The sequence below is a fragment of the Melanerpes formicivorus genome, unplaced genomic scaffold, assembly GCF_026170545.1.
Source record: "Melanerpes formicivorus ecotype bairdi unplaced genomic scaffold, bMelFor1.0.p_v2 SCAF_119, whole genome shotgun sequence".
NCBI lineage: Eukaryota > Metazoa > Chordata > Aves > Piciformes > Picidae > Melanerpes > Melanerpes formicivorus.
The window spans coordinates 623,218-633,964 of record NW_027142471.1 but is presented as its reverse complement, the minus strand read 5'-3'; the positions used below and the strand labels follow the sequence as shown (position 1 = coordinate 633,964).

The 10,747-nt window shown below is 52.2% G+C and overlaps 2 protein-coding genes and 2 pseudogenes across 2 annotated transcripts; 2 read left to right on the top strand and 2 right to left on the bottom strand.

Annotated features, from left to right (window-relative positions):
- Positions 1–209: 209 nt before the first annotated feature.
- On the bottom strand, positions 210–512 carry LOC137456251 (feather keratin Cos1-2-like). The gene has a single exon (XM_068167549.1). The coding sequence runs from the start codon at positions 510–512 to the stop codon at positions 210–212; it is 303 nt and encodes a 100-aa protein (XP_068023650.1).
- Positions 513–2,625: 2,113 nt separating this feature from the next.
- LOC137456183 (feather keratin Cos1-2-like) lies at positions 2,626–3,663 on the top strand (annotated as a pseudogene).
- A 2,978-nt stretch (positions 3,664–6,641) lies between these two features.
- LOC137456171 (feather keratin Cos1-2-like) lies at positions 6,642–7,652 on the bottom strand (annotated as a pseudogene).
- A 1,922-nt stretch (positions 7,653–9,574) lies between these two features.
- LOC137456209 (feather keratin Cos1-2-like) lies at positions 9,575–10,448 on the top strand. Its single transcript, XM_068167510.1, has 2 exons — positions 9,575–9,679; positions 10,033–10,448. The coding sequence occupies exons 1-2, from the start codon at positions 9,602–9,604 to the stop codon at positions 10,357–10,359; spliced, it is 405 nt and encodes a 134-aa protein (XP_068023611.1). The 5' UTR covers positions 9,575–9,601; the 3' UTR covers positions 10,360–10,448.
- Positions 10,449–10,747: the final 299 nt, after the last annotated feature.

The following is a 10,747-nucleotide window of genomic DNA, read 5'->3' as shown; positions in this document are numbered from 1 at the left end:
GACCAAGCAAAGTGAGGAAAACATTGACAAGAAGAGAGAGGAAAGGAAGAAATTGGCCAGATCTTAAAACACCACTTTTGAGGCTGCCCTTGCAGGACAAGCCTGAGTTGACCAACTGCTCTTAAAGCAATGGTGCAAAGTGCAATCCTCTGTCCAGCATCATATTCTGAGTGCTTAGGAGACCTTCTCTGAGGCCATTGTCAGCAGCTCTAGCAGGGGCGGCAGGGCCTGCAAGAGTAGCGGTTGGTGATGCAGGAGAGGTCAAAGCCCCCGGAGTTGATGGGCACTCCCTCAGAGCTGAGGATGCTGCCAACAGCAGCAGAGGTGGAGGAGCCCACAGCAGTGTTCTGAGGGAAGGAGCTGAGGATGGGTCCTGGCAGGGTCACTATCACAGCAGATGGTTGGATGGCAACAGTGGAGTCCTGGCACCTGACACAGCAGGGCTCATTGCAGCTGTTGGCCAGTGGGGTTGGGCCGCAGGGCCGGCAGGGCACGCAGGGGTTGCAGGACATGTCCTAGGGATGGAGCTGCACCTGGAACAGAGGACATGGGAATCAGAGCATGAGCATGGCTGAAGAATAACCTGATTACACTGTCACAAAGGATCCAAGGCCCTCAGTGTCTGAGATAAAAACTCTGCCAGGAGCAATACCATCTTCACTGCTTCAACCAGCCAGAGCCTTATGAAGAGCAGCCCAATCCAAGCAACCTACTAGTGCACAAACCAGAAGCCACCATACTCCTTCTTCTGCCTCTGTCTAGACAGACCTTATTCCTACTCCCTTCTCTCATGACAAGTTACTCCAAGCTCCAAAATATGAGAAAGGCAACATCAGCTGAGAGGATAAATGAGTGGAGAAGTCATTTGGGAAGAGGAGCAGAAGGGGCTCCAGACTCACCTGGTTGCCAAGGAGAAGGAGGCAGCAGAAGTGGATGAGAGAGCAGGACCTGGGCTGCCTTTTATACCTGCCCCTCATTGCCGCAGGACCAGAGGCACCTTGGCAGAGGTAACAATCTTTGCACAAGCTCATCTTGAATGCAAAGCATCACAGCTAAGGACATGGCTGTGCTTTCATTTCCAGGTTTGTGTCAGGACCACGCCCCAGTGAAGCCTTCTTCTGAGCACTGGGAGGAAAGGCCTCAGCATTTCCAGGTCAGGAATGCAGCAGTGCAGGCAGAAGAGTCATGACAGATTCCTCTGAGGTCAGCTGCCTTCTCTGAAGCTATAGGAAATGGCTGCACTCCTTCTGCAGGAAAAAAGGCACCCAGTTTGTGCTGGTGGGACTCAAGGGGCTAGCTGTTATTAATTGTGACTCTGATGAACACCTGAGAGCCTCATGCTCCAACCTCAGAGTCAGCAGCTTGCAGAGAGCCCTGCTTGTTCCAAATCTAGTTACAGGATGGGTGTCCCCTGCTTGTGGTTGCGCTCTTGGTGTTGTTTCTAAGTCAAGGTTCTTCACCCAGGGTGTCAAGACACCGATCAACTCATTGAGCTGAGAGATTGATATTTGTTTCTCTTCTGCAGGATCAGGTGCCAGGTGTCTAACCACAGCCAGCTCAGCTGCCCAGAGACACGTTGGGCTTTCTATAGAAAATATTTGTGTGTCGGGTTGAAAATCCCCCCCAAAACAGCCTGAACCTGCCACAATTAGCAAAGAAGAAGCTGCCTAAAAGGAAACAATTGGTCACCTGTGCTTGTCCAAGAGAAATTTCTTTCTGCATGTCCCAACGAATGCACAGTCCCCTTTCTGTCCTCCGCTACCTCAGAACTACTCCTGCCCCCTGTGTCCCCTGAAACGTATAAGAAGCCCCACTGTGTAGCGGCTCAGTGTATCTGGCTGTGTCCCTTCTTCTGGAAGGAAAACCTGCAACCCCAGAGAGGAGCCAGGCTCCAATCACAATTTCAGTCTTTGGGGAGGGCTTCAGTGAAGACCTGGCTGCAGTTTGTCCTCCCGTGCCCCCAGATTGGACAGGAAGGGACCAGAACATTCTCCAATCCCAGGATCCACATCAGAAGAAAAGCAAATGCAGAAAGATGAAGACTTTTGCCTCTCCTGGATGCCACACAGAGTCCAGCCCCAGGCTTATTCCATTCAATAGTTGGTAAATGGCCCCTGGAGATCAGATACTCTGAGGCTCTGTTCAGAGCAGGTCTCATTATATCAGGCTGGACACATTCCAAGGCTGGATCCTGCACAACACCTCAAAAATTAAACCCAAAGTTTCTAAGCCCTAAACAAAATAATAGTCCCAAGTTTCAAAGTCTGTCCACTGAATCCTGCCCTACCACTGTGCACTTTGTGAAGAAGCTGGCTCCATCTTTTCCACATCCTCAGAGCACAGAGTCTTAAGAACTCCCTTCAGCCATCTTTTCCTAAGTGACCATCAGAGACAGATGCAAGACAGCAAGAGACAAGACTGTGACGTGTCCTGGCATGTGGCAATGCTTGGGCGTCTGCAGGAGGAACAAAATTTGGTGTCCCCTGTCCTGACAGCCTGGCCACAAACAAGCCCACAGGAATGACCCAGCTGCGCATCACCTGCATCATGGGATGCCAGCCCTGACCCTTGTCTGCCCCAGAAACCCTTGGAGCTGTGACAGAAGACTTACGATGGGAAAGGATGTGGCAGAAGTCAGGAAATGAAGCAGCTTCAGAGCAGGAAACCAGGACGCGGCCTGTGCCATCAGCTGGGATGGTTTGCATTTGTCATGAGCTGCTCACAGAATTCTTCCTTCCACAAAGCTGCCTCTGGGCCTGAGGCACTGCAGCACTGCTATAAAAGGCAGCCCAGCTCTCTGCTCTCTCATCCACTTCTCTCACTTCCTTCTCCTCGGCAACCAGGTGAGTCTGAAGCCTCTTCTACTCAGGGCTGATAGCTGCTTCTCTTGGGAGAAGGAACGGCAGAAAAGGTCTGCAGAGAGGCTGAGGCTTAGCTGAGGTGCCTCACAGGCTCTGAGTAGAGCAGTGTACGCAGTGTATGAGGGAACTTCACTGTGGTTTGGTTCATGGCTGCTTTTCATGTGACCCTGTTTTATGCTTCGTCATAGGTACACCTCGAGCCCCAAGCCATGTCCTGCTGCAAGCCCTGTGAGCCCTGCTGCCAGCCCTGTGGCCCAACCCCGCTGGCCAACAGCTGCAATGAGCCCTGCTGTGTCAGGTGCCAGGACTCCATTGTTGCCATCCAGCCTCCTGCTGTGGTGGTGACCCTGCCAGGACCCATCCTCAGCTCCTTCCCTCAGAACACTGCTGTGGGCTCCTCCACCTCTGCTGCTGTTGGCAGCATCCTCAGCTCTGAGGGAGTGCCCATCACCTCCGGGGGCTTTGACCTCTCCTGCATCACCAACCGCTACTCTTGCAGGCCCTGCCGCCCCTGCTAGAGCTGCTGGCAACGGCCTTGGCAAGAACATCCCAGTGCTGGCAAGCACAGTGCTGGACAGAAGATTGAGCTGCAGGCCATTGTTGCCTCCTTCCACTCCCTCTCTTCCTATTACTGTCAGTCTCCAAATGCCAGCCTAGCATGGATCTCCCAGTGCCAGCAGCCTGACTGTTGGTCTCCTTTACTCAACAACTTCACTCTGCATTATTGGGTGAAGCCCTTGATGCTCCCTATTGAGCCATCTCCTTTTCTTCTCTAGACTCATTAAAGTTGTGCTGCATCCAAGCCTGGGTCTCCGAGCCCTCCTTCCTTCTCTGGCAATTCTTACAATCTGATCAGGTGGAGGAAAGAGTGGCTTGATGAGATCTCCACTGTGTTATGTGTCTGTGTTACAGATCACAGCCATCTTGGACATGTGAAGCAGACAGAGAGATAAACAGTGCACACGTGTTATGGTTTGTGCTAAGCTCTCACAAGCTGTCTCCCACCCAGTGGTGGGATCAGAAGGAGAACTGGGTGCAAAGTGGAAACCCCCTGGATTGAGAGAAGAGTTCAACGGAACAGCTCAGAGACTAAAGGAACATCAGGAATTAGAACACCACAGAAGAAGAAACACTGAAAGGCAGCGATATAAAACCTGACCAGCTCAGCCCATAGTGCCAGAGCCAAAATCCCCCTGCCCCCACCAGACCTCCCCTTCTACACTGGCCATGATGTCACTATGGCATCCAGTGCCCCATTGGCTACTCTGGCTGTGGCTGCTTCCTGTGAGAAAATTAACCCTCTCCTAACCATGTCTAGAACATACCCACATTGTACTGTGCCCTCTACCTCCTGCCCAGAAGACTACATTTTTCACATCCAATGTGGGGCTCAAAGGTTTGAGATAATGAGACATCTGACCGAGGCCTGTTAAAACAATTAGTTCAACAGTTCACGTCCTCAGTGGGGGTCTACCTGTTGGCACTGTGACATTATATAAATCCCCATGTGCTCCGTGTACTCCCTCTGGTGATGTTCATGGGGTTAAGCACTTTGGATGCAGTATTGTGCTGGGTTACACCTATCCTGGGTGGTGGCTGAAAGAAAGCAGGGAAATATGGAGGAGCAGGGAGGTAGGGAGGAGCAGTAAGAGAACCCTCACTTTGGACTTCCAGAGGGCAGACTTCAGCTTGTTCAAGCAGCTTATTCGGAAAGTCCCCTGGGCAGCAGCCCTTAAGAACCAAGGAGTCCAGGATGGTTGGACCTACTTCAAACAGGAGCTCCTGAAGACACAGGAACAGGGGAAAATGAGCCGAGGGGAAGGCTCTGGGCCTGGATGAGCAAGCAGCTCTTGAAGGGATTAAGGGAAAAAAAGAGGGAGTATCACATTTGGAAAGGGGGAGGGCAACTCCAGTTACATTTAAGGATGTTGTTAGATTATGCAAGAGAAAAATTAGAGAGGCAAAGGCCCACTTGGAACTCAAGCTGAACACTGCTGTGAAAGAGAATAACAAGCATTTCTATAAATACATTAATGCAAAAAGAGGGCAAGAAGAACCTCCACTCCTTATTGGGCCTGGAGAGTAACACTGTAACTAAACATGAGGAAAGGGATGAGGTTCTAAATACCTTCTTTGCCTCCTTTTTCAACAGTAAGGCAGGAGGACTCCAGGATAACTGGCCTCCTGAACTGGTAGATAGAGTCAGGGAGCAGTGTAGTACCCCTGAAATCCACGAGGACTTAGTTTGGGACCTGCTGAGCCACTTGGATCCCCACAAGTCCATGGGACCAGATGGGATCCATCCTAGGGTGCTGAGAGAGCTGGCAGATGAGCTGCCAAGCCGCTCCCCGTCATTTTTCACCAGTCCTGGCTCACTGGAGAGGTCCCAGATGACTGGAAACTGGCCAGTGTGGTCCCCATCCACAAAAAGGGTTGGATGGAGGAACCGGCAAACTCCAGGCCTGGCAGCCTGACCTCAGTGCCAGGGAAAATGATGGAGCAGATCATCGTGGGGGCAATCAATGTGCACCTGAAGGATGGCCAAGGGATCAAGCCCAGCCAGCATGGATTCAGGAAAGGCAGGTCCTGCCTCTCCAACCTGATCTTCTATGCCCAGATGACTGCCTGGTGGATGTCGGGCAGGCTGTGGAAGTAGTCGGCCTGGACTTCAGCAAAGCCTTTGACACCGTCCTCCACAGCAAACTCCTGGCCAATCTGTCAGCCCTTGGCTTGGACAGCAGCACTCTGAGCTGGGTTGGGAACTGGCTGGAGGCTGAGCCCAGAGAGTGGTGGGGAATGGTACCACATCCAGCTGGCAGCCAGTCACCAGTGATGTTCCCCAGGGATCAGTGCTGGGCCCCATACTCTTTAATGTCTTCATTGATGATCTGGATGAGGGCATTGAGTCAGTCATCAGCAAATTTGCAGAGGACACCAAGTTAGGAGCAGATGTTAGTCAGTTAGAGGGTGCTCTGGGACAAGCAGCTGAGAGGAGTCCTGAGCAGGAAAGAGACAGGAAGGATCAACAGGAAGGAGTCCCCTGTCCCTATCAAGCCAACAACGCTTTGGGTGCAGGCCCCCACAGGACCATACCTAGGGTGGTCAGCTGAAGCAGCCAATAGGATACTGCAGTCAATGCTTAAGTCATGGCCATGCTATAAGGGGTGGTGTGGCACAGGCAGGTGCAGAGGTTATTGCTGTGTGTGGCAACAGGTGAAGTGGACTTTATTCCTGGGACTTGCTTTATGTGCTTCTTCATTAGTGCTGTTGTCATTCCTGCTGCTCCTTCATTCCTTAACCCGTTCACCTTAGGCCTGCTGGGTTTTGCATTTTGCTCCCCACTTCCCATCCCATAGTAGGGAGAGAAGCAGCTGGCAAGTGCTCTGCAGGGATGTGCTGCCAGTTTGGCATGAACCACAACACCTGGCTGCACTGGTGACTTCGCTGCCCGCTTCAAATGCCCAAGGTGCCTGTGAGCTGTAAGATAGACCATGGGTGGAGGTTTCATCGTTGGGTTGAGCACAAGGCAAGAATGCTGAGGGACAGATGCCAAGAAGGTATTTCCCCAAGGTAGCTAAGCTAGGGTGAGACATCCACTCAGCAGAGCATCCCTCAGCATCAGTGACCATCAGTTCATTCCTGAAAATTGGAAACTAACTGACCAGGTGGTAAAGTGACAAAATCCCCTTCAGGGAGTCCCAGGCTCCTCTTCCTCCACCTTTTGCCCAGAGCAGACTGGGAGAGTTTCCAGAGGAGAAGAAAGGACTTGGAGGCGAAGGCTTGGATGCAGCACAACTTTAATGAGTTTAGAGATGAAAAGAAAGTGGCTGACAGGCAGCATCAGGGGTTCCACCCGCTAACATGGTATGGAGCTGTTGCAGAGAGTCCATCTGTGTGGCCTGTAGAGGGTAGGAGGCCACGAGGTCCCTACTAGGATGTCACTGGGATTAAAACAACGGCAAAGGGAAGAGACAGAGAGGAGAGTAGAAGGCAGGAAAAATGGCCTGGAGCTCTATCTTCTGTCCAGCACTGAGTATTGTGACCTTGGAAGTTCTTGGCCAAGGCTGTTGCCAGCAGCTCTAGCAGGGGCGGCAGGGCCTGCAAGAGTAGCGGTTGGTGATGCAGGAGAGGTCAAAGCCCCCGGAGTTGATGGGCACTCCCTCAGAGCTGAGGATGCTGCCAACAGCAGCGGAGGTGGAGGAGCCCACAGCAGTGTTCTGAGGGAAGGAGCTGAGGATGGGTCCAGGCAGGGTCACTATCACAGCAGATGGTTGGATGGCAACGGTGGAGTCCTGGCACCTGACACAGCAGGGCTCATTGCAGCTGTTGGCCAGTGGGGTTGGGCCGCAGGGCTGGCAGGGCACGCAGGGGTTGCAGCAGGACATGGCTTGGAGCTGGGTGTTTGCTTGGGAGACAGAACAGAGGGAAGCATAACACAGGTAAGAAGCAGACCTAAACTACAGTGAAGCCAAGGTCCCTCACAGCCCAGCATACACTGCACCAGTCAAAGCCCAGCAGTCTCTCTGCAGAGGTCCTCTCTCCCCTTTCCTCCCCCAGCAGAAGTAGCTCCCAGCCCCGCCCTAGGACAGCCCCTATCAGCTGAGACATACACTGAGGAGAGAGACCTGATGTTGAAGAAGGAGCAGAGGCTTCAGACTCACCTGGTTCTCGAGGAGGAGGAGAGAGAAATGACTGAGGGGGCAGAGAGCTGGGCTGCCTTTTATAGCAGCGCTGCAGTGCCTCAGGCCCAGAGGCAGCTTTGTGGAAGGAAGAATGCTCTGAGCAGCTCATGACAAATGCAAACCATCCCAGCTGATGGCTGCGTCCTGGTTTCCTGCTCTGCTGCCGCTTCATTGCCTGACTTCTGCCACATCCTTTCCCATCAGAAACCTGCTGTAAGTGCTGGAATGAGAGTCCCAAGGTCTGCAGCACACACATGTCAATGCATGTTTTGATCTTCTGAGGCTCTTTCCAGACCGCTCTATGATTCTACAGAAGAAGTCAAAAGTTGGTTGGTTTTTTGGGTTTTTTTTTTTTAATTTCTTAAAGGAGAGCAGCACTGAGAGGATGAATTCTGATCAAATCTGTTTTGGAGACGCTGAGAACGGAAGGACTATGGTCAAGTGAAAAGGCTGATTTGAGTTTGGATGAGATGGGGTGTGACAGTGTTGCAGGAAGTTTACCGGTTGGGCTCGATGGTCCTTGAGGTCTCTTCCAACCTTAGTGATACTGTGATATATTGATTCCTGAGGGGTTTCTGAGCAGAGGGAGAAAGTGCACAGTGCCTGGTGGGCTGAGTGGGAGAGTTGGTGTCAGCAGGATTTGATGATGCTGACCCTTGTGTTTGTGAGAGCTGCAGCCTCAGGGTACTTGCGGAGATACCTCAAAGATGGAGACACTCCCCAGGTGTTGTAGAGGAGAATGTATCCAAGGGGCTGGTGTATCCCCCTGTGTTCCTCACGCTGTAACTAGAGGAGTCCTAGAGTTCCTGCATTTGCTTTTCTTCTCTTGTGGAGCCTGGGACAGGAGCATGTTCTGGTCCCTTCCTGTCCAGCCGCAGTTCATGGAAGGACTAGATGCTGCCAGCTCCGCACTGATGGAGTTCCTAACGACCCCTAAGAAAGGACAGCATTTTCTGTTCAAAGCTGAGTGCACCTTGAAACCATCCACATCTCCTGGGGCTCCCTTTTCTCTCTGAGGTTCTGCAGTTTTCTGATTTCCTAGGCAAAAAGGGAGAGTGTAGCTTCTGCTGCTGCAGGTGATGACAACTGTTATTGTTACAGAGATCTGAAGAAGGCTCTTGTACATGCTAAAGATATGCTTGGGGTCTGGCTCCGCTCTGGGAGTGTAACAGGACATGAGATTTTCCAGACACTTGGTGGCTGATAGGCCACAGATATTACCTTGAGTTAGCTTTGGTAAATACAGTGCTGAAAAAACTCACCTCTGAGAGGAGACTTTACATAAGGAGCTGGGCAGTCATTAACGCATGCAGAAAGAAACTTCTCTTGCACAAGCTCAGGTGACCAATCGTTCCCTTTGGGGCAGCTCATTCTTTGTTACTGTTTCTGTACAAAGCCCAATGCGTCTCTGGGCAGCTGAGCTGGCTGTGGTTAGACACCTGGCACCTAATCCCCCAGAACAGAAATAAAGACAAATCTCTCCACTCAGTGAGTTGGTTGGTGTCTGGCAGCCTGGGTGAAGAGCCCTGATTTAGGGACAAAAACAACAGCCCAACCTCAACCACACAACACCCATCCTATTGGTGGAGGTGGGAGAAGTGGGACTCCCTCTCCCTCCCTTGCTGACTCTGAGGTTAGGCCGTGAGGCTGTCAGGTCTTCATCACAATCAGGATGAATAGCAGCTGGCCCTTGGAGACTCACCAGCACACACTGGGTGCCTTTATTCTGCAGAGGGAGTGCTTTCAAATTTGGGTTAATGTCAGGGTCTTGTCTTCCCATTTCCTGTAGCTTCAGAGAGGGCAGCCAACTTCAGAGGAACCTCTCATGACTCTCCTGCCTGCACTGCTGCATTCCTGACCTGGAAATGCTGAGGCCTTTCCTCCCAGGGCACAGAAGAAGCTTTAGCTGGGGTGTGGTCCTGACACAAACCTGGAAATGAAAAGGCAGCAGTGCAGGAAATGAAAGCACAGCCATGTCCTTAGCTGTGATGCTTTGCATTCAAGATGAGCTTGTGCAAAAATTGTTACCTCTGCCAAGGTGCCTCTGGTCCTGCGGCAATGAGGGGCAGGTATAAAAGGCAGCCCAGGTCCTGCTCTCTCATCCACTTCTCCTGCCTCCTTCTCCTTGGCAACCAGGTGAGTCTGGAGCCCCTTCTGCTCCTCTTATGTGACCTCCACTCAGCGGCTACCTCAGCTGCTGTTGCCTTTCTCATGCTTTGGGTCTTGGAGGGCCTTGTCATGAGGGAGGGGAGCAGGGCCAAGGTCTGGACCATGTTGTGATGGCTTCTGGTTTGTGCACTAGGGGAGGGGTTGCATGGGTCAGGCTGCTCTTTGTAAGGCTCCGGCTGGATGAAGCAGTGAAGATGGTATTGCTCCTGGCACATTCTCCATCTTCTCAAACATTGAGAGCCTTTGGTCCTTTGAGACAGTATATTGAGGTTGGTCCTCAACCATGCTTGTGCTCTGATTCCCCATGTCTTCTATCGCAGGTGAACCTGCTGCTCCGAGCCATGTCCTGCTACAACCCCTGCGTGCCCTGCCGGCCCTGCGGCCCAACCCCGCTGGCCAACAGCTGCAACGAGCCGTGCTGTGTGAGGTGCCAGGACTCCACCGTTGCCATCCAACCATCTGCTGTGATAGTGACCCTGCCTGGACCCATCCTCAGCTCCTTCCCTCAGAACACTGTTGTGGGCTCCTCCACCTCCGCTGCTGTTGGCAGCATTCTCAGTTCTGAGGGAGTGCCCATCAACTCTGGGGGCTTTGACCTCTCCTGCATCACCAACCGCTACTCTTGCAGGCCCTGCCGCCCCTGCTAGAGCTGCTGGCATCGGCCTCAGAGAAGGACCCCCAGGCACTCTGAACGTGATGCTGGACAAAGGAATTTGCTTAGGGCTATTCCTTAAGAGCAGAAGGTCATCTTTGCCTTATCTTAGAAGCAAAGGCTGAAAAGTGACAGTCTGGGCTCTCTGAAATCATGGTCAATGACTGCCTTTTCTGTCTTCTACTCAGCCTTGTTTTCTGCTTCTTTCCTTGTGTTTTGCTAGCCTTCATAGCTGCTGTGAAGGTGCCAGAACCAGGCTAGACGGACCCTCTAGTTTGTGTTCCTTTGTTGGCTAGGGTAGAAGATGTCCTGTGGGAACTGTGTCACTGCAAAAGGAAGTGAAACCTTGACTATTTCTGCCCCTCTCCTTGCTGGGCACCTCC

What these genes read in the sequence shown, in the direction of transcription:
- LOC137456251 (XM_068167549.1), bottom strand. Translation starts at nt 512, where the DNA reads ATGTCCTGCAACCCCTGCGTGCCCTGCCGGCCCTGCGGCCCAACCCCA.
- LOC137456209 (XM_068167510.1), top strand. Translation starts at nt 9,602, where the DNA reads ATGAGGGGCAGGTATAAAAGGCAGCCCAGGTCCTGCTCTCTCATCCAC. An exon ending in TCCTTCTCCTTGGCAACCAG is followed by an intron (nt 9,680 to 10,032) that starts GTGAGTCTGGAG and finishes CTTCTATCGCAG; the next exon opens with GTGAACCTGCTGCTCCGAGC.